Source organism: Theropithecus gelada, chromosome 3 (assembly GCF_003255815.1).
Source record: "Theropithecus gelada isolate Dixy chromosome 3, Tgel_1.0, whole genome shotgun sequence".
NCBI lineage: Eukaryota > Metazoa > Chordata > Mammalia > Primates > Cercopithecidae > Theropithecus > Theropithecus gelada.
The window spans coordinates 159,568,833-159,593,153 of record NC_037670.1 but is presented as its reverse complement, the minus strand read 5'-3'; the positions used below and the strand labels follow the sequence as shown (position 1 = coordinate 159,593,153).

The following is a 24,321-nucleotide window of genomic DNA, read 5'->3' as shown; positions in this document are numbered from 1 at the left end:
CTCCTAAGCGCAAGTGATTCTCCTGCCTTGGCCTCCAAAAGTGCTGGGATTACAGGTGTGAGCCACCACACTTGGCCACCAACACCATTTTTTCAAGAGACTATCTTTTCTTCATTGTGTATTCTTAGTGCCCTGGTCAAAGATCAGTTGACTGTATATGCATGGTTTTACTTCTGGGCTTTCTATTTTGCTCCATTGTGCTGTGTGTCTGTTCATATGCCAGTGTCATATACTTTTGGTTATTGTAGCTTTGTAACATATTTTAAAATCAGGAAGTGTGATGCCTCCAGCTTCGTTGTTCTTGCTCAAGTTTGCTTTAGCTATTCAGGCTCTTTTGTCATTCTATACAAATTTTAGTACTGTTTGTTCTACTTCTGTGAAAAAGTCACTGAAATAGGTATTGCATTGAATTTGTAGAGAGCTTTGGGTAGTATGGACATTTTGACAATATTCTTCTGATTCATGAACACAAAATACTTTCCATTTATTTGTGTCTTCGATTTCATCAACATTTTACAGTTTTCACTGAAGAGATCTTTTACCTCTTTGTTAAAAATGTCAATATCTGCATTTTTGAGGGAACTACTATATAGGAGGATGTCTCAACCAGACTTAGTATGGTGAGGATGTGAGGCTGGATTTCTACAGTCATTTTACCACCATGAGAGGAAAGTCTGTCTGAGAATGGAACCAACCAAGAAAAGGCAGAAATGAGATGAAAGCAGGAGAAAAAACCCTCCAGGATCTTAATGACATCATTTGAGCCCCTCATTTAAGCCACGACAAAAGCCAGCCTTGTCCCTAGACTTTTTATTTAGTAATCCAACAAATATCCCTTTTGACTAAGCCATTTTGGAAGGATTTTTTTTGCCTCTTGCAATGGAGAGAGTCCTGATACATATTCAAAATATGGTTTAGTAGCTAGAGAACAAAATTAAGTTTGCTATTTTACCATTGTCCTCATGGAATGGAAACTCTAATCTCCAGATGCTCAGGTCCCAAATTCTAGAGACCACCTTCTCTCCTTTCTATTTTTCAATCTTATAAACATGTCATCAGCAGATTCTCTTAACACTATCTTGAAAATATGTCTAAAACCTAATCACTTCTCATTCCCTCTACTAGTATCACTTTGGTGCAGCCACCACTTTTATCTTGCCTGGATTATTATAAGAGCCCCCTAATTGGTCTCCCTTATGGGTCATCATTGTACTCTTAACACAGCAGCCAAGGTGACCCTGCTAACCACTTCAGGCAGATCATGTCATTCTTCTGATCAAAGATTCCCAAACTCAGAGGCAAAAACTGAAGTCCTAAGCCTACCAGGCTTTACATGACCTGCTCCTGCAACCTTCAATACCTATCTGATTTCATGTTTTACCATTGTTCTCCTTGTTCATTCTTCTCTAGCCACATTAGCCTCCTTGGTCTTCCTAGAAAATGACAGACACACTCCTTCCTCAGGGCCATTGCACTTTTAGTACTCCTGGCCTGGGAAAACATACCCCTGGATTGTTCCTAAATGTTCACTATTATAATTATACTTCCCCACCCCATTGATGTTGAATTTAGACATATGTCTTGATTTGGCCAGTGGAATGTTAAACAGAGGCTTTAAATATATTTGCATGGTTTGGCTTGCCCTCTTGAACTCTTGTGATTGGCTGTGAGCAGAATATGCTCTAGTTGGCTGCTGGTCTACGTGAAGAAAGAAAGGTGGAATAAACCTGAACCCAACCCACAATTAGGAGCTAAGTTTGGCTGATTTCTGATTAGTTCAGTAGAGCCACAGCTGACCTTCAGATTCATGAACAAGACAATAAATGTTTGCTATTGTAAGTCATTAACAGTCTGAGGGTGTTATGCATTAAAATCTGAAAACTACAGAAATTGATATGCAGAAGTAAGATGCTGTCCTAACAAAACCTAAACTTTGTCATAGTCATTGCTTTTGTGACTGGATAGTAGGTAATTAGGAAAATATAACAGAAAAATAGTGACACATTCACAAGCACATGGAAATTAAACAATACGCTCCTGAACAGCCAATCGGGCAGTAAAGAAATTCAAAGGGAAATTCAAAAATATCTTGAGACAAACAAAAAATGGAAATATAATATATCAAAACTTATCAGATGCAGCAAAAGCAGTTCTAAGAGGGAAGTTCACATCAATAAACACCTACATCAAAAAAGAAGATCTTTTGAGCTGGGGCTGGAAAAAAAGGAAAGATAAGTTCTGAAATACACAATTTAGTGTTACACTTCAAGGAACTAGGTAAAGAAGAACAAACTAAGCATGGAGTTAGCAGAAGGAAGAAAATAATATCAGAGCAAAAATAAATGAAATAGGGACTAGAAAAACAATAGTAAAGACCAATGAAATGAAGAGGTTTTTTTTTGTTTGTTTGTTTTTGTTTTTTTTTTAAACAAAATGGACAAATCTATAGCTAGACTAAGGAGACAGAGAAGACTCAGATAAAGTCAGAAAAGAAAGATGAGACATTATAACCGACACCACAGAAATAGGATAATAGGATCATAAAAGACTGCCATTATAAACAATTATATGCCAACGAATTAGATAACCTAGAAGAAATAAATTCCTAGCTACATATAACCTACCAAGACTGAATCATGAAGAAGCAGAACATCTGAATAGATGAATAATGAATAAGGAGATTAAATTAGAAATAAAAAGTTCCCCATCAAAGAAAAGCTGGGGACCTGATGGTTTCACTGCTGAATTCTACCAAACCTTTAAAGAGGTACTAATATGAATCCTTCTTAAACTCTTCCAAAAAATTGAAGAAGAGGGAGTATTTCCAAATTCATTTCATGAGGCTAGCATTTCTCTGATACCAAAGCCAGACAAGTAAGCTACAAGAAAAAGATAACAGGCCAATATCCCTGATGAGCATAGATGGAAAAATCCTCGACAAAATACTAACAAACCAAATGTAGCAGCACAATAAAAGATTATTCATCATGATCAAGTGGATTCATCCCAGGAATACAGGGATGGTTCAACATATGCAAATTGATAAATCTGATACATCACAACAGCAGAATGAAGGACAAAAACCCTATGATCATCTCAATATATGCAGAAGAAAACATTTGATAGAATTCAACATCCTTTCATGATAAAAACGCTCCACAAATAAGATATAAAATGCATGTACCTCAATACAATAAAGGCCGTCTATGACCCAAAACTAACATCATACCCAGTGGTGAAAACTTGAAAGCTTTTCCTCTAAGATCAGGAACAAGACAATGATGCCCACTTTTACCACTTCTGTTCAACATAGTACTGAAGTCCTTGCCAGAGGAATTAGACAAGATTAAAAGGAAGAAGTTAAATTGTCCTTGTTTGCAGACAACATGATCTTATATATAGAAAACCCCATCAAAGAACAGAATTTAAAAATTCAGCAAAGAACAGAATTTAAAAATTCAGTAAAGTTGAAGGATAAAAAAACATGCAAAATCAGTAGTGATTCTATACAAACTATAATTAATAAACTATCTAAAAAACAAGCTATCTAAAAAAGAAATCAAGAACATAATTCCGTTTATAATATCTACCAAAAAAAGTAGGAATAAATTTAACCAAGGAAGTGAAAGACCTGTATACTGACAATGATAAAACATTGATAAAAGAAATAGAAGACATGGAATATCTTCTATGAAGAAATGGAAAGGTATCTTGTGCTCACGGATCAGAAGAATTGTCAAACTGTCTATACTACCCAAAGTGATCTACAGATTCAGTACAATCCCTATTAAAATTCCAATGGGATTTTTCAGAGAAATAGAAAACAAATTCTATAACTTATATGGAACCACAAAAGAGCCCAACTAGCCAAAACAGTCTTGAGCTACATGAACAAACCTGGAAGCTCACACTGTCTGACTTTAAAACATACTATAAAATGACAGAAATCAAAATGGCATGGTACTGGCAGAAAAACAGACACATAAACCAATTGAATGAAATAGCCCCAAAATAAAACTGTGCATTTGTAGTCAATTGACTTTTGACAGAAGTGCCAAGAACACACAATGTGAAAAGGACAGTATCTTCGATAAATGCTGTTAGGACAATAAGATATCTACATGCAAAATAATGAAATTAGACTCATCTCACACCATGTACAAAAATCAACTAAAATTGGATTAAAGACTTAAATGTAAGACTTGAAACTATAAAACTACTGAAAAAATATAGGGGAAAAGCTCCATGTCATTGGTCTGGGCAATGATTTTTTTGGATATGAACTTGAAAACACAAGCAACAAAAGCAAAAACAGATGCATGAGATTACATCAAACTAAAAAGCTTTTGTACAGCCAATGAAACAATCAACAGAATGATGAGACATCTAATGGGATGGGAGAAAATATCTGCAAACCGTACATCTGATAAGGGGCTAATATCCAAAATGTATCAGGTACTCAATAGTAAGAAAACAAATAGCCTGATTAAAAAATGGGCAAAGGCTCTGAATAGATATTTGTCAAAAGAACAAATCCAAATGGCCAACAGGTATATTTAAAAATGCCCTGCATCACTAATCATCAGAGAAATGCAAGTTAAAACCAAATATGGATATTACCTCACGCTTGTTAGAGTGGCTGTTATTAAAAAAAAAAAAAAAAGATAATCAGTGTTGGAGATGTGGAGAAAAGGAACCCCCGCACACTATTGGTAAGAATATAAATTAGTACAGCCATTATGGAAAACAGTATGGAAGTTCCTCAAAAAATTAAAAATAGAATTATCATCTAAACTAGCAATCCTACCACTGAGTCTATATCTACAGGAAAGGAAATCAGTATGTCAAAGAGATGTCTGCACTCCCATGGTCATTACAGCACTATTCACAATAGCCAGTGTATGGAATCAACTTAAGTGTTCATCAACAGATAAATGGATAAAGAAAATGTGGTATGTAGCACGATGAAATATTGTTCAGCCTTTAAAAATAAGGAAATCTTGTCATTTGGAGTAATATAGATGAACGTGGAGGACATTATATTAAGTGAGATAAGCTAGGCACAGAAAGATCATGATCTCACTTATGTGTGGAGTATTAAAAACAAAAAAACGCTGAGCTCATAGAAGTTGAGAGTAGAATGGTAGTTACCAGGGGCTGCAGGAGTGAAGGGGTGTGGGTTGGGCAGGTGTTGGTCAAAGGATGCAAAATTCCAATTAGATAGGAGGAATAAGCTCAAGAGATCTATTGTTATATCATTGTGACTGTAGTTAATAACAACATATTATACTGAAAATTGCTAAGAATAGATTTTAAGTGTTTTCAGTGTTCTCACCACAAAAATAAGTATGTGAGGTAATGAATATGTTAGCTCAATTTCACCATTCCACAAGGTATACCTATTTCAAAACAATGTGTCATGTACAATAAATACATATAATTTTTACTTATTAAAAACAAATGAATTAAAGAAGAATTATGACACAAATTATGTAGAAGTGATACATTTAGTAACACTGTCTCAAGTGATAGTTTGAAAGACAGAAAATCTGCCTAACAGATTGGGTCACTGGAAAAAGGTTTTGAGGTAGACTATTAACAGTGTGTGTTAGGGATTATATTGCTTGGTTTCCCCTTATATACTCCAGGTTTTCTCCATAGGATCTTCCCTGTGTATTCTCTAGCCCAAGCAAATGAGAAACATGTGGAACATAACTGAACTCAACCTGTAGCCTGAATCCAAGACCAGTTGACCCAACCCATGTCTAATAGAGCCAACCTGCAGACCCATGAGTGAGAAAATAAAAGTTTGTTGTAAGCCACTGAGGTTTTGAAGTTGTTATGTACCAAAAAGTAGTTAATATACCTAGTATCTACTTGGCTTGTCCCTCATTTCCTTTGAATTCTTACTTAAGTATTTATCTTTTACTTTGGTAGCCTCTATCCAAAACTGCAATATCCACCTAAACTCTTTATTCCCCCTCCTGCTTTTTTACTCCTTAGGCACTTATCCCCATGTAACACATCATGTATTTTACTTACTTTCTTTATTTTTTATCTCTCCCTGCCAGAATGTAAGATAACAAAGGGAAAGCTGTTGTCTCATTTTGTTCACTGCTCTATCCCCAGCACTCAGCCAGTGCCTGATAAGTAGTTGGAGCTCAATACATAGTTGAATAATAAATTCATAAATTAAGCAGTCAGGTGATGTATGTTAGGCTACCACCTCTGTCACTAATAAGTTGTATGGCTTTTAAGAAATAATTTCATCTCTATGGATCTTAAGTATCCTCATCTATAAAGCAAGGATGTTAGAATAAGAAACCCTAAGGTTAAATAATTCTATGATTTAAAATATGTACATAGTTGGAAAATAAGTAACAGTAATGATAAAATAATGACATATCTGCAATTTTTTACCTGATTATTAGTCACAATAAGAACAGTACCTACACAGCATATCCACATATAAGCAAAAATATTCAGTCATACCTGAGAAGTTAACTTGAGAAGGTCAGTCAGAGAGTCAATGGATTCTGAACTGTCAGAGCCTCGGCTACTAAAAAAAATAATAATAATTTTGGTTTACACAATGTTTTGGTGGCATCTTAAAATTTCAGCTGTTGCTTTTATTCTCTTATTTGAATGGTTGAAAAGTTCTAATTATAAGAAGTGGCCAGGCGCAGTGGCTTACGTCTGTAATCCCAGCACTTTGGGAGGTCAGGGCAGGTGGATGACCTGAGGTCAGGAGTTCGAGACCAGCTTGACTAACATGGTGAAACCCCGTCTCTACTAAAAATGCAAAAATTAGCTGGGCATGGCGGCACATGCCTGTAATCCCAGCTACTCAGGAGGCTGAGGCAGGAGAATCGCCTGGGCCCACGAGGCGGAGGTTTCAGTGAGCCAAGATTGTGCCATTGCACTCCAACCTGGGCAACAAAAGCGAAACTCCATCTTGGAGCGGGGGTGGCAGAGGGGTGGTGAGGAAGAAGAAGAAGAGGAAGAATGTTTACAAATGTGGTTTAGATGTTTAGTAGTTCCAGACAACTTAGAGGGTTTTTGTTGAATGTGTGGAGAGATATAAAGGTTTGGGAATGTGTTAATGGAATGTAAGCTCCAGAAAAGTAGATTTTTTTTTTTTCCGTCTGGCTCACTGCTCTATCACCAGAGTGGAAATAGTGCTCGGCATGTAGTAGGCACTCAGTAAGGTTTGTTAATATGTTAATGAATAAATGCGATATCAGGGGAGTTTCCTAGATGTCATGGGTATCAATAGCTCTTAAAATTCATTTATTTTTATATCACTATATCCATTCTACATAAAGCAATGCAGCACCATATGAAACATAGTACCTCAAGAAAAAAGGGTCAAACAAATCTATTTCTAATTATAATCATTTATTGCAATGGTAGGACATTTTTTGTTTGTTTTTGTTTTTTTTTTTTTGCTTGAGAGCCAATACAAGAAAGAAAACATTTCTGGGTTATATTTTTCAGGTATTATTTTAAAATTAATATAATTTATGTTTTTAGAAAAGTTCTAGGTTTACAGAAAAATTGAGCAGGTAGTACAGAGTTCCCATACACATGCCCCCATTCCCCACATAGCTTCCTAAATTATAGTATGTAGTACATTTGTAAATTAGACATCTGATAGTATGTGGTACATTTGTTACAACTGATTAAACAACACTGATACATTATTAAAAATTATAGTTTACCTTAGGGTTGACTCTTGTGGTATACATTCTATGAGTTTTGACAACTGTATAATGATATATCTCCATCATTACAGTATCATAAATAGTAGTTTAACTGCCCTAAAATTCCTCTGTGCTCCATCTATTCATCCTTCCTTTTCCCAGAACTTCTGGCAACCCAGTGTCATATAGTTGGGATCATATAATATGTGGCCTTTTCAGACTTAACATTTTTCACTTAGCAATATGAATTAAAGCTCTGCCATATATTTTTATGGTTTGATAGCTCACTTAAAAAAATCACTGAATAACATTTCATTGTCTGAACGTATGTTTCTTTATCCATTCACCTACTGAAGGACATTTTGGTTACTTCCAGTTTTTGGCAATCATGAATAAAGCTGCTATATGAATGCAATCGCTAGATCAAGTGTTGAGTTCTTGTTGCTCCTCATCCTCACTGGCATTTGGTATTGTCAGTGCTTTGGATTTTAGCCATTATAATAGATGTGTCATGATATTTCACTGTTGTTTTAATCTGCAATTTCCTAATGAAAATGATGTCAAGCATCTTTTATTTTTATTTTTTTCACGTGTCAAGCATCTTTAGACTTACTAATTTTTTTCTTTCATGGATCATGATTTTGTCATATCTAAACAGTCATTACCAAATTCAAGAGAATTTAGATTTCCTCCTATGTTATCTCCTAGGAGTTTTATAGTTTTGTATTTTACACCTAGGTCTATAATTCATTTGGAGTTAATTTGTGTGAAAGGTGTAAAGTTGCTTCTAGTTCACATTTTTGCCTGTGGATGTCCAGTTGTTCCAGTAACATTTGTTGAAAAGACTTATTTCTCCATTTAACTAGGGATTTTTGTTGCTCTTTTTTCAAACACCATTGACTATATTTGTCAGCGGTGACAAATATGTTGGATATATTTCTGGGTTCTCTGTTTTGTTTTATTGATCCATTTGTCTGTTCTTTGGTACTGTACTGTTTTAATTATGTAGCTTTATAGTAAGTCTTCAAGTCAAGTAGTGTAGGTCCTTAGATTTTGTCCTTCTTTGTTAGCTATTTCAGGTCTTTTGCACACCCATACAAATTTTAGAATTAGTTTGTCTGTAGCCACAAAATAACTTTCTGGGATTTTGACTGGAATTACATCGAGTCAAAAATCATGCCAGGAGGAACTGACATCTTAACAATATTGTCTTCCTGTCTATGAACACAAACTCTCTCTCCATTTATTTAGATCCTCTTTGATTTCTTTCCTCAGAGTTTGTAATTTTCCTCATATATATCTTACACATATTTTGTTAGCTTTACTCCAAGTATTTTAATTTTTTGTGCCAGTGTAGATGGTATTTTGTTTTAATTTTAAATTCCAATTGTTCGTGGCTGGTATATTGAAAGGCAATTGTATATTAACCTTGTATATTTAAATCTTTCTATAATTGTTAGTTTCAGGGTTTTAAAAAATTCTTTGATATTTTCTACATCGATAATCATGTCCAGTGTGAACAAAGATAAATATTTTAACTTAATTAAATGTAAAATACAACTTATCAATATTTGTAGAATGGTGCACAAGCAGTGCTTAGAGGGAAATTTATAGCATTGAATGCATATATCAGAAAAGAAGAAAGCTTTAAAATGAACAACCCAAGTGTCCACATTAGGAAATCAGAAAAAGGAGAAATAGAGATGTAATGCAAGCAGAAAAAAAGAAATAATTTAAAAATCAGAGAAACTGAAAACAGGGAATCAATAATCAATGAAAACAATGCTGCTGTTTTGAAAAGATCAATAAAATAGATAAATCCCTAGCCAGGTTAACCAAGAAAAAAGAAAGGACACAATCTGGTAACATCAGAAATAAAAGAGGGGTCATCACTACTGATGCTATTGAAATTAAAGAGAAAAAGAAGGAGTACTAACAACTGTGTCCTCACAAATTTTATAGCTTAGATGAAATAGACCAGCTTCTTGAAAGACACAATCTACCAGAACTCACACTGGGAGATATATAGATCTAATAGATATATAGATCTACTAGATTATCAATTAAAGAAATCGAATTGATAATTAGTGACCCTGCAAAACAAAGCACAAGTCCCAGATGGTGTATGGTGGATTCTACCAAACATTTAAGGAAAAAATAATACCAGTTTTCTAAAATCTGTTCCAGAAAATAGAAACAGAGAGAACACTTACTTTTTCTAAAAGGCTAGCATTATCCTAATACCAAAAGCAGACAAAGATACTGTCAGAAAGAAAAACTACACCAATATGTCTTAGGAGCACAGGTGCAAAAATCTTTGAGAAAATATTAGCAAATTGAGTCCAACAAGGAATAAAAAGAATTATAAACCATGACCAAGTAGGATTTATTCTAGGTATGCCATGCTGTTTAAACATTAAAAAATCAGTTGATGTAATCCATCACTTTAACAGGCTAAAGCAGAAAAAAAAATGTTATCAATAGGTGGAGAAAAAGCATTTGACAAAACCCAATACATATGGATGACAAAAACTCTCAGCTAACAAAGTAGAGGGAACCTTGTTCAACTTGGTATCTACAGAAACCTTATAGCTAACATCATACATAATGGTGAGAAACTAGATGCTTTCCTGCTTTGACTGAGGACAGGACAAGGATGTCTTCTCATAGCTCTTCCACTCAGTATCATACTGGAAGTTCTAGCTAATACAGTAAGACAAGTGCTATAATATGGTTTAGCCCTTATGCTTTGTCCCCACTCAAACTCATGTTGAAATTTGATTCCTAATGTGCCAGTGTTGGGACGTGGGGCCTAGTGGGAGATGTTTGGGTCATGGGGGTGGGTCCCTTATGAATGACCTGGTTCTCACTCTTGTGAAACTGGATTAGTTGTTGTGGTGATGGATTCGTTCCCACAAGGGTGGGTTATTATAAAGCAAAGATGCCCCTTGGGTTTTTGCCTCTTCGCCTGTGTGCACTTCCCCTTTGACCTTCTCTGCCATGTTATGATGCAGCATGAAAAGCCCTCACCAGAAACTGAGCAGGTGCTACCATCGTGCTTGTACTTCCTTACCTGCAAAACCATGAGCTAAAGAAACCTCTTTTCTTTATAAATTACCCAGTTTTAGGTATTCTGTTGTAGCAACATTAAACAGAGTAAGACAATAAGAGAAGCAAATAAGAAGCTATACAGATTGATAAATAAGAAAACTCTCTGGGTTGTATTTTGGATATAAACAAGCAAACATACAAATATATGTGTGCATGCATATTTTTATAACACAGTAATATGTAAACACACATATTTATGTTTTTAAGCATATTTTAATTATCTACCATTAAATATTTTCCTTTTTTGGCTAAGAAACTACATAACTAGTTTATTATATTTACCGTAGTATCTGAATGAATGTGCATTAGAAAATATTTTTTCATTAAACAAGATACCTTTTAAAGTTGCTTTATCTTTTTTATATTAATTATAAAATATTGCTTGTACTAGTGGCACTATTGTATTCTCTATAAGGAAATATTTTCCATTGCAAATCAGAAAATGTATCAATGCTTTTAAATCAAAGAAACTTCTACATTTCCTTATTTTGAAACACAATACTCCTTTTTAAGCAGCAGCTATAAAAGGAATTTAAGTTTCATTTGGAAAATTTCTCCTCTGCACTCGCAATTTAAGTTCCAATAGATTTTATTTTACTTTGCTTCTCAGACACAGCTACAAAGTACTTATAAAATGGCCCTCCAGGTAAATTTACTTATCTTTATTTCTGCGTTAGATCCAGCTTAAAGAGAGCCAAAGGCAATAGGACATGCTGAGGTTACTTCACTGTAGGCCTTAAACTCCTCATTTGTAATATGGAAACTCCTAAAAATTATATAGAAGGCTGCCACATATGGTTAGAAAGTTAAGGGTTTCTCCATACTGACTTGATGTGTTTCACTTATGCCATCATAGAAGGTAACCAAATTTATGAAAAAATAAAAGTAAACAAATTTTTAAATAATAATTAATATATCATAACTGTTGTTCATATCAGCCTTGATTTTATGACACAGTAGGCATCCATACTGAAAGGTCTATGTTTTAAATTGCTTTATAATAGCATTTTCTATTTAATATATACTTCTAAAAATCAAAGACATTGACTGGCAGGCTGTATTTTAAATGTCTATTTCCTATTTATTAGAAATGTTTTTATTTTCTTAAGATGAATTGTTAAATTGACAGTATCCACTAGAATCTTATAATTTTTTAGGCCTCAGGAATAATTTAACTAAATCTTTCTCACAAATAGGAATTATTTAATTAAGTCCCATAGCAGATGGTCCTCCAGCTTTGGCTGAATCCTTTCTGTTTTTGTTTTGTTTTGTTTCATTTTGTTTTTTGAGACATAGTTTTGCTCTTGTTGCCCAGGCTGGAGTGCAATGGCACGATCTCGGCTCACCACAACCTCCGCCTCCTGGGTTCAAACGATTCTCCTGCCTCAGCCTCCCAAGTAGCCGGGATTACAGACATGCGCCACCATGCCTGGCTAATTTTGTATTTTTAGTAGAGATGGGGTTTATCCATGTTAGTCAGGCTGGTCTCAAACTGCCGACCTCAGGTGATCTGCTGCCTCGGCCTCCCAAAGTGCTGGGATTACAGGCGTGAACCACGATGCCCGGCCTGGCTGAATCCTTTCTATAAGGTACTAACTACTTTCCACTAACCCTTGTCAGACTCATTATTAGGGAGTTCTTCCTTTTATTGTCCTGAAAGTCAGCTTCACCCATTTTTCACCCATCACTACTGGTGTGGCCTTGCTTTCTTAAGCATAGAATGAAGCTATGCCTTCTACATGTTTCTGCATGCGAAGTTCTTAAAATATTTGGACGTTTTCATTTGAAATTGGTTTATATCTCTGGAAAAAGTAGATGGTGATTATTATGTTCCTTTTTAAAAAGGGCAATATACATAAGTAGCACATTTGTAATATTTCTGCACATGTAAGGATGAAGCTTTCTTCAATGTGTATCAGATGTTACAAAGTTTCCAAAATAACCAACATGGAATGATTCTGCAACCTCAAAAAACAGACTCCAGACTCCTGTAGAATATTGATTGGTCCTAGGAAATCAAGTTTTTGTCCCAATTTACCATAAATTCCTGAATTTCTTATAAGGTATTCTAGATAGATAACACATGATATATATTATTTATATAGTATTTTACAGCACAAAGTTATAGAGGATTTACTTACACATTATCTTATTTGATCTCACTTCTATCTCTTATCCTAATTTAGAACCACATTTAAAAGTAAATCGTTTTCAAATACCGCATGTTCTCTCTTACAAGTGGGAGCCAAACAAAGGGTAGACACGGACATAAAGATGGAAACAACAGGCATTGGGGACTCCAAGAGTCAGAAGGAAGGTAGAGGAGAAGGGTTGAAAAACCACCTGTTGGGCATTATATTCACAATTTGGGTGACGGGTTCAATGGGTGCCCAAACCCCAGCATTATGCAATAAATCCATGTAACAAGCCCACACATATACCCCCCTGAATCTATGAAAAAAATACTATTTGGAAAAAGTAGGTTATTTTCAAAAGTTCCATCAATAGAGGACAGACTGAGTAAATTATGATATACCCACACTGTAGAGTACTACACAGAAATAAGGAAAACCCCTATGTACTGAAAAATCTACAGTGACTTCCAGAGTATTGTAAGTGAAAAGAGCAAGATATGGAACAACACTGATGGTATACTACCTTTCGTATAAGGTACAGGACATGAAAATATGTGGTTATTCACTCATATTTTCAAAGTAAAACAAAGAATAAGTAAAAAAAATAATGAAAATAGTTACCCATGGAACAAGGAAGGAAACAGGGTAGAGAGAGGGAGATGGGGTAGAATCAACACTTTTTTGAATGTTCCCTGTTATATAGTTGTGATGTTCTTATGTAAACATGTTATATAATTTAAAAACAAAAAAATTAATAAAAGTTATTCCTAAAAATTAATATAATAAAAAACAAAGACACTTAACTGTCAGACTGCTGGCATAGCCACACAGAGAAAATAATCTCTCCCCTTTTAAAAACTACTTTATACGAAGCTTAAAAAGAATTACAAAGAAATGTTAAACTGCATTCAATAGTGATTTTATTGGTGGCATTATTATGGGTATATGATAGGAAAAGGAAGAAGTAGGTAAATATTTACCCTAAAGTAATTAGGAATGAAGATTTTTCAGTATACGAGAAAAGAGAAGTATAAAAAATAAGGAAGAATAAGTTATATAATCTTAAATTTGAGCTAGAAATATAATTATGAACTGAAGATTTTTTCTTATGAAAATACATATTTCCCAACTCAATCCCCTGGAAAAAAAAACTAGAAGCAATAATAACTATCATCTAGGCTATGTTATCTAAATATCCCTTTTCACTGAAAAGAACCAGGACTTCTGAGAGAAATGGTAGATTCCAGTTCTGGTGCAGGAAATATACAAGATGAGCCTGGGAAATCCTATCATAGCTGAAAGTTACTGAAGACTATGAGAGTCATGTCAAAAAACACAGGCCAACTTAATCGGTCTTGTATTGTCAAGGTTGGGGAAAATTTGAGCATTCAAATAATAATGACTGAAATTGATTAGAGTACATCAAATATTATATAAACAAACTCATGAGCTCAAAATGATACTCTGCATCTGGAAACAAACAGTCACCAGGGAAAGTTGCAGGGGCACTAACTCAAGACTGAAAAATGTGTAAATATAAGGGAAGAATCATACATTTGTTTTACCTTTCCTGTAAGTACTGTACTCACCTATAAGTGGGAGCTTATAAAATTAGTACATTCTTTCTTCCAACTATATTCCCCTGGTACTGAATTTTCCAGTTATTATTCATTACCTTTTATTATACTGCTTTTGTGTCATCTCACTTCTCTGTGGGTAGTGACAGCATAAGAAATAATTTGAAGAGAAGAAAAGAAAAAAAAATACTATAAGACTAATAGAAAACAACAAAATGGCAATAGTAAGTCTTCTATCAATAATGACCTTAAATATAAATGGACTAAACTCGATCAAAGGACACAGAATGGCTGAATACATTAAAAAAAGAGGATCCAACTACAATCTATCTACAAGATACTCCCTTTAGATTTAAGGACATACATAGGCTGAATTAAGGGATGGGAAAATATTCCATGCTAAAATGGCAACTAAAAGAGAGCAAGAATAGTTATAGTTATATCAGATAAAGTAGACTTTAAGTAAAAAACTGTCATGAGAGACAAGGATATTATATAATGATAAAAGGGTCAATCCACTAGGAAGAGATAACAAATAAAAGGGTCAATACACTATGAAGATATAACAATCACAAATATATATGCAGCCAACATCAGAGCACCTAAATATATAAAACAAACATTGATAGAACTGAAGAGAGAAACGGCAATACAATGATAGCAGGAGACTTCAATACCTCATTTCAATAATAGAATATTGACATAGATGATCAATAAGGAAACAGAGGGCTCGAACAACATTATAGACCAAATGGATCTAACAGACATATACAGAACATTGTACCCAACAGCAGCAGGCTACATAGTCTTTTCAAGCACATCTGGAACTTTCTCTAGGATAGATCACATGTTAGGCCACAAAACAAGCCTTAACAAATTTAACAAGTATTATTACTGACCATAATGGGGTGAAACTAGATAAATAGCAGAAGGAAAACTGGAATATTCACATTTACAAGTATAAAGAAATTAAACAGCACAATCTTGAACAATCATTGGGTCAAAGTAGAAATAAAAAAGGAAATTAAGAACAATTTGAGACAAAAATGAAAACATAATATACCAGAATTAATGGAATATAGCAAAAGCAGTACGAAGAGGGAAATTTATTGTGATAAATGTTTATGTTTAAAAAAGAATAAAGATTCTCAAATAAATGACCTAACTTTATACCTCGAGGAGATAGAAAAGAACAAACTAAGCCTAAAATTAGCAGAAGAAAGGAAAAACAAAGATTAAAGCAGAAATAAAATAGAAAATAGAAAAACAATAGAAAAAAATCAGTGAAACTAAGAATTAGTTTTTTGAAAAGCCAAAATTGACAAACTCTTAGCTAAACTAATTATGAAAAATGGAGAAGACTCAAATAAAATAAAAAATGAAAGAGGAAACTTTATAGCTGATACTACAGAAATAAAAAGAATCATAAGAGACTATTATGAACAGTTGTACAGCAACAATCTAAATAATCTGCATGAAATAGATAAACTCCTAGAAACATACAAATTACCAAGACTAAATTTTGGATAAATAGAAAGTTTGAACAGGCCTATAACTATTATGGAGATTTAATGAGTAATTGAAAATCTCCCAACAAAGAAAGCCCAGGATTAGATGGCTTCATTGGTGAATTCTATGCAACGTTTAAAGAATAATTAATGCCAATCATTCTCAAACTCAAATAGAAGAGGAGTGAACTTTCAGTTCATTTTAGGAGACTCACATTAACCTGATACCAAAGATCTAGACAAAGATACCACAAGAAAAGGAAGCCAAAGGCTAATATCCTTCATGAACATAGATACAAAAATTCTCAAGAAAATACTAGAAAACTAAATGTAAAAACACATTAAAAAGATTGTCCACCATGACTAGGTGGGATTTATCCCTGGGATGCAAGGATGGTTCAATATATGCAAATCAATTAATGTGATAAGCCATACAAACAGAATAAAGGATAAAAATCTATGATTCTCTCAATAGAGAAAGAGCACTTGACAAAATTCAACATCCTTTCCTCAACAAACTAAGAATAGAAGGAAAGCACTTCAACATAATATAGGCCATATATGAAAAGCCCACAGCTAATAACATACTTAATGGTAAAAAACTGAAGGCTTTTACCCTAAGATCAGGAACAAGGCAAGGATGCTTACCTTGCCACTTCTATTCAACATAATACTGGAAGTCCAAGCCAGAGCAATTAGGCAAAAGAACAAATGAAAAGGCATGTAAACTGGAAATGAAGGAGTAAAATTGTCCCTGTTTCTAGAGGACATAATCTTATATATGTATATAGAAAACCCTATGGACTCCATTAAAAAAAAAAACTGCGAGAACTAATAAATAAACTCACAAAGTTACAGGTTACAAAATCTGCATACAAAAATCCATTGTGTTTCTATATACTAATAATGAGCTATCTGAAAAGGTGATTGGGAAAATATCCCATTTACAATAGCACCAGAAAGAATAAAATAGGAATAAACCTAACTAAGACTTGTATAATGAAAACTATAAAACATTGATAAAAGACATTAAAGAAGACTGAAATAAATGGAAAGACATCCCCTGTTGGTGGATCAGAAGACTTAATATTGTTAATATTGTTAAAATGCCCATACTACTCAAAGTGATCTACACATTCAATACAAACACTATAAAAATCCCAATGGCACCTTTTACAAAAAATAGGAAAAACAGTTCTGTGATTCATATGGAATCACCAAAGGCCATGAATAGCCAAATCAAATCAATCCTGAGAAAAAAAAACAAAGCTGGAGTCATCACTTTCTCTGATTTCAAATTAATATTACAAAGCTACAGTAATCAAATGAGTATGACACTGACAAAGAGAGAGCGACATCTATACTTACAGGATAGAATACAGGGCCCCAAAATAAGTGCACACATATACGACCAAATAATCTTCAATAAGGGTGCTAAGGATACACAATGGGAAAAGAATACTATCTTCAACAAATAATGCTGGGAAACTGGATATCCACATGCAAAAGAATAAAATTGGATACTGTACCAAAAAAAATCAACTCAAAATGGGCTAAACACTTAAACATAAGACCTGAAACTACAAAACTTCCAGAAACGTAGGGGAAAAGCTCCATGGCACTGATCTCTGCAAAGATTTCATAGATACAACACCACAAGCATAAGCAACAAACCCAAAAATCAACACATGGACTACATCAAACTAAAAAGCTTCTGTACAACCAAGGGAACAATAGAGTGAAAAAACGGCCTACAGAATGGAAAAAAATATGCGCAAACTATACATCTGATAAGGGGTAGTCTCCAAAATATATAAGGAATTCCTTCAACTTAATAGCAAAAACCCCTATAACCCGATTTTGTTATAAAATGGGCTAAGTACTTGAATAGATATTTCTACAGTAAGACACACTGGTCAACAGGTATGTGACAAAGTGCTCAACATCGTTTATCAGGGAAATGCAAATTAAAACACAATGAGATATCACCTCTTGCCTGTCAGGATGGCTGTCATCAAAAAAATCAAAAGACAAGTGTTAGGGAGCATGTGGAGAAATTGAAACCCTTGTACACTGTGGTGGGAATACAAAACAGTGCAGCTGCTACTGAGAACAGCACAGAGGTTCCTCAGAAAGTCTAAAAATAGAACTGCCATATGATCCAGCAGTCTTCTGGGTATTTATCCAAAAGAACTGAAATCTAGACATTAGCACTCCCGTTTTTATTGTAGCACTATTCACAACAGCCAATATATAGAAACAACCTAAATGTCTTTTGACAAATGACTGGGTAAAGAAAATATGGCATATCCATACAGTGGCTTACTATTCAGCTTTAAAAAAGAAGGAAATTCTGCAATATGTTAACAACATGGATAAACAGCGAGGACATTACAGTAAGTGAAATAAGCCAATCACAGAAAGACAAATACTGCATGATTTCACTTTTATGAAGTATCTAAAATGTCAAATTCATAAAATAAAAGTGAAATGGTGGTTTCTAGAGGGTTGTAGGGGAATGGGACTTTCTAATTAAAGGGCAAAATATTTCAGTTAAGCAAGATGAATAAACTCTAGAGATCTGCTCTACAATATTGTATCAAAAATAATAAAATATTGTACAGTAAATAATTTAAGATGGTAAATTTCATACTAAGTGTTCTTACCACAATAAAATAAAAAATGAAGAGGTAACATCGACTCCAATGCTGGAAGAAGAAAAGCCACGAAACATATTCTTATCATACTGTCTAGCAACCATGCTCCTTGATATCTACTCAAAGAAGTCAAAGACTTATGTCTACACAAAAACCTGCACATGGATGTATATAGCAACTTTATTTATAATTGGCAAAACTTGGAGGCAACCAAGATGTCCTTCAGTAGGTAAACTGATATATGAACTGTGTTCATTAAGACAATGGAATATTACTGAGTGCTAAAAATAAATGAGCTATTAAGCCATGAAAAGAGATAGAAGAAACTTAAATGCGTATTACTAAGTGAAAGAAGCCAGTGTGAAAAGGCCACATACTGTGTGCTCCTACCTATATGCCATTCTGGAAAAGGCAAAACTATGGAGACAGTTTAAAATATCTGTGGTTTCCAGGGATTAGTAGGGAGAGACAGTTGAATAGGTGGGTTCTTAGGGTGAATCCATACAGTGAAAATACTCTGTATCATACTGTAATAGTGAATACATATATTATACATTTGTCTAAACCTGCAGAATTAACACCAAAAGTGAAGCCTAACATATACAGTGGACTTTGGATGATAAAGATGTGTCAGTGTACACTCATGAACTGTAAATAAGTACCACTCTCATAGGGGATATATGGGAACTCTCTGTACTTCCCATTCCATTTTGCTGTGAATCTAAAACTGCTCTTAAAAACTAAAATAAAGTATATTAAAAAGAAAGAGAAAAACAAAAACAATAACCAAACAAAAATCAATTTCATATGTCTTTCACACCTAGTACGCTGTACATAGTAATGTTCATGTTACTTGAAAAAAATAATAAATGAAGTCTTAATGAGGTCTGGCCAAAATAATGGGCATGGGAGAAATTTTCCACCACTTATAGTTGGGATTTTCAGTTGAGAATTGACAATAACATGCTGGTATAATTATGAAGCACATGGTAAAGCAGCACAACAAATTGCATTACTTCAGTAGCCTTGAGTTACCTAGACTCTAGATCCAATGTAATGTGTATCACAGGAGTGTCTGAATCCTCAAAGACTTTTTCCAGTGTTATATGTCTTTCCATTTCTTCTAATTCTTTCAGGCACCGATAATACTAGGGAAAAATAAATACATGAGCTCATTACAAAATAACTTTATTTCCTAATTAAACTATTTGAGTATTTATAGACACCTGGAACAACTGTTACTGGGAAATTAAGTGCCAAACCCCCAACAACACTGTTGGGACATTAAAAGGCAAACACTGCATAGGCCCATAGTTAGCTTATGGTATCTGATAGGCTGGAGTCTGATGCATTACCAAATGCACTTTGCTTACCTTGGTCCGGTCGGGATCACAATAGTCCAAGAGAGAATCACAAAAATGATATCCCATTGATTCCAGGTCTTTTGTGCTGAAATGAGTGCCTCGTTTATTACCTAAAACATCAATAGGTTTATCCACCCTTGAGGGTAAGTTAATAATTTTTCTTAGCAGGTACATTGCAAAACAGTATAAACAAAACATTGATATGATTCCATATCCTGTTCTTTGGATTTTCTTCTCCAGGGCAGGTTATTTAACAGCTCATTGCTTTCCCTTGTCCCTTTTCCACCATCTGGACCAAAGCTGATTTAACACACATTAGTATATGTTGTAAAGGCAGAAAAAAATTCAGTAAGACAGTTATAGAATATTTGGTTGCCAGTTAGAAATGGTGGTAATAATCACTTTGAGAAAAACTCGTGTAAAGATTTTATGAGAAAAGATTTTCATCATCACAAATAATGTTATATCAATTTCAAAGTGCTTTAAAAACTAGCTGGAAAGTACATATGTGGATTTCTAGAACTTTCCTTTAAGTTGATACATTTTTCTGATAATGTGACTATTATTTTAATATGGAGTATTCTAACCATGTTAGGATATGCTAGATGTAACTAAAAGATTTCTTAAATGGGACTACTAAGCACACTTTAAGTTTTTGTTCAGGGAACCAAGTGCTTTCATTTAAACATATATTGACTCCCAAAAGTCCATTTTGCCTTGCAAATAGCAAATCCAATAAAAAATATTAAAAAAAAAATCTGTAGATACCTCCTTAAAAATAACAAGCATTTAAAGATTACCATATGAAACAACCAATTAGAGTATTCTATTTATATGCTTAAATCTTCCTTTCTAAACAAAGGGAAATTAGGAAATAGAGATACCATATTGTGGGAGTTTATTCATCCTGTTTATAGAATTGATTAAATATTAGTATTATTTAAATAGGAAGAAAGTGCTATTGTCTATACTATTACATTTACATTAAATTATGTATGTTTGGTTTAAAGCTTTGAGAGCTATGAATGAGAACCCTTGATCTTACCCAGAGTAGATCCACAAAAGGTGGCCTCCATGGTAAAGCTGTTCCTGATTCCCATTTTCCACATGACCACTCTTCCTGTTCCTTCTTTGCTCTTCTGAACATTAAACTTGCAAGCTGAGAATGAAAACTGAAAAGAAGCAAATAGAAATGAGACTCGTTCTGGTACATATATCTTTTTTGGAAAGTAGTATTAAAAATGAAAGTGGTTATGCAAAGTCTATAATTCTCACTAAAGCTTCAGGAGCTACTTTTCACTTTCTGACCAGTGGAAATATCTCATTTTAAGGATGATATGTTCACATGTCTGAGAACTATAGATTCTAATTTCTGCAATAAAATTTACTATTTTTATAGAAAGATATGTATATATCTTTATGTAACATATATTCAAAATCAGTTCCTTTTTAATTTTTGCAGGTACATAGTAGGTTTATATATATAGGGTGTACATGATATATTTTGATAGAGGTATGCAGTGTGTAATAATCACATCGGGTAAATGGGGTATCTATCACCTCAAGCATTTATCCTTTGTGTTACAAACAATCCAATTATACTCTTTTACTTTTAAAAAAATGTATAATTAAATTATTATTGACTATAGTCACCCTCTTGTGCTATCAAATACTAGTTCTTACTAATTTTATTTTTTGTACCCATTAGCCATCTCCACTTCTACCCTCCCCCATTACCTTTCCTAGCTTATAGTAACCATCCTTCTACTCTCTGTCTCTACAAGTTCAATTGTTTTAATTTTCAGCTCCCACAAATAAGTGAGAACATGCAAAGTTTGTCTTTCTGTCTCTAGCTTATTTCACTTAACACAGTGATCTCCAGTTCCATCCATGTTGTTGCAAACGACAGAATCTCATTCTTTTTTATGCCTGAATAGTACCCATTCTGTATATGTACCACATTTTCTTTATCCATTCATCTGCTAATGGACACTTAGGTTTTTTCCAAAAGTTGACTAATTCTTGATGCTGTTGGGATAAAATTTTATACTTTTAAAAAAGTTATAGGAAGGGATTCAATCTTCATTGATGTTAGGAATGAAGATTAGTGTTGGAGATGTTCAAAAATAAAGATTCTTTATCTTCATGTGAAAGATCATTTGAAATTATGTCCTGAAAGATTGTCTACAAAGAAAGTTGTGAGGTGCAATTTTATTTTTTCAGTAACATACAGTAAAATTGACTTTTTGTGTTTCATTCTATACATCTTTTTGTTTTGGTTTTCGAGACAGGGTCTCTCTCTGTCACCTAGGCTGGAGTGCAGTGGTGCTATCATAGCTCACTGTAGCCTCAAACTCCTGGGCTCAAAGCTATCCTCCTATCTCAGTCTCCTAAACAGCTGAGACCACAAGCACTTACCACCACATGTAGCTAGTTTTGTATTTGTTTCACAGAAATGGGGTCTTGCTATGTTGCCCAGGCTAGTCTCAAATTCCTGGCCTCATGCGGTCCTCCTGCCTTGGTCTTCCAAAGTGCTGGGATTACAGGTATGGGCCACCGTGCCCAGCCTCATTTTATGAATTGTAACACATATATAGATTCCTGTAACCACCATCACACTCAAGATACAGAACAGTTCTATTACCCTAATAGGTTAATTATAGTCACACCCTCCTGCCACCTCTAACCCCTGGCCACCATTGATTTGCTGTCACTATAGATTCGCTTTTTCAAGACTGCTGTATAAATGGAATCATATAGAATGTAATCTTTTGAGACTAGCTTCTTTCATTTAGCCTAATACTTTTGAGATTTATCCAAGTTGTTGCATGTATGAATATTCCTTCCGTTTTATTGCCAAGTACTATTCCATTGTATGGGTGTACTAAAATGTATATCCATTTACCAGTTAAAGGACATTTTGGGTTGTTTCCAGCTTTTGGCAATTATGATAGAGTTGTTATAAATGTTTGTGTGTACAGGTTTATATATGAATGTACATTTTCATTTCTCTAGGGTAAATACCTAGGAATGGGATTGCTGGATGATATAAGTGTACAATTTTCTTTATAAGAAATTGACAAACTACTTTTCAAAGTGATATACCATTTTGCATCTCCAACAAAAATGTACAGTATGAGAGTTCCAGTTATTCCAAATTCTTATTAGATCTTGGGATTGTCAGTATTTTTATTTTAGCAATGCTAACAGGTATGTAACGTATCTCCTCAGTTACTTTGCAGTTCCCTGAGGGCTACTGATGTCAAACACCTTTTCATGTGCTTATTTGCCTTCACATATCATTTTTGGAAATGTGTGTATTTAAGATTACTTGGTTGTTTGTTTTATTACTACTGAGTGATTCTGGATAAAAGTTCTTTGTGAGATATGTGATTGAAAATAATTTCTCCTATCTGGAGCTTATCGTTGTATTTGCTTAACAGGATCTTTCAGAGAGCAAAAGGATGATGTCCAACTTATCAATTCATTACAATCCAATGGATAATGCTTTTGGTATTTTCTAAGGAATGTTTATCTAATTCCATGTCATAAAAATTTTCTTCTGTGTTTTCTTCTAAAGGTTTTACAGTTTTACATTTAAGGTTTGAGGGTTAGGTGTAAGTTTTTTGTTTTTTATATGGATGTTCAATTGTTTCAACACTTATTTATTGAAAGGTTTCTTTTTCCATTAAATTTCCTACCTCTGTCAAAAGGCCGTATGTATATGGGTCTATTACTAGACTTGCTATTCTGTACCACTGCTCTTGGTGTTTACACAGTTCCTATTAACATACTATTTTTACTACTGTAGTTTTATACTGTCGTAAAATTTGATAGTGTGATTCCTTCAACTTCATTTTTAAAAAAGTGTTTTGCCTATTCTAGTTCCTTTGTATTTCCTTATCCATCTTAGAATCAGCCTGTTTATATCTATAAACAATTATGCTGTGATTTTTGTCTGGAACTCTGTTAAATCTACAGATCAACTTGGGGAGTTGATATCTTACTATGTTTAGTCTTCCAATCCATAATACAACACATGTCTCCATTTCTTTGGGCCTTTGATTTATTTCATCAGCATTTTTAAGGTTTCAGCATATAGAATCTATACATTTTGTTAGATTTATAACTAAGTATTTATTTTGAAGCTATGATAAAAATGGTATTGTTTTTAACTTTGGTTTCCAATGTTTTCATTGTGAGTATACAGAAATGCAATTGTTTTTTGTGGGTTGATTTTGTATCTTATGACCTTGCTTAAACTCC

At 34.0% G+C, this 24,321-nt stretch overlaps 1 protein-coding gene across 5 annotated transcripts in view; it reads right to left on the bottom strand.

Moving 5' to 3' along the window:
• The window catches only part of AGBL3 (ATP/GTP binding protein like 3), a 137,308-nt gene that overhangs the window by 58,582 nt on the left and 54,405 nt on the right, over window positions 1-24,321 (bottom strand). For 3 of the 5 annotated variants that reach the window (XM_025379754.1, XM_025379753.1, XM_025379752.1), the window contains 2 exons: window positions 21,101-21,227; window positions 20,065-20,165 (listed from right to left, as the gene is read on the bottom strand). In XM_025379754.1, the coding sequence (XP_025235539.1) occupies window positions 20,065-20,165; window positions 21,101-21,227 (228 nt within the window). Of the gene's footprint in view, window positions 1-6,492; window positions 6,560-19,726; window positions 19,840-20,064; window positions 20,166-21,100; window positions 21,228-24,321 lie in introns of all 5 variants that reach the window. The other 2 variants (XM_025379749.1, XM_025379750.1) reach the window with 1 other exon arrangement.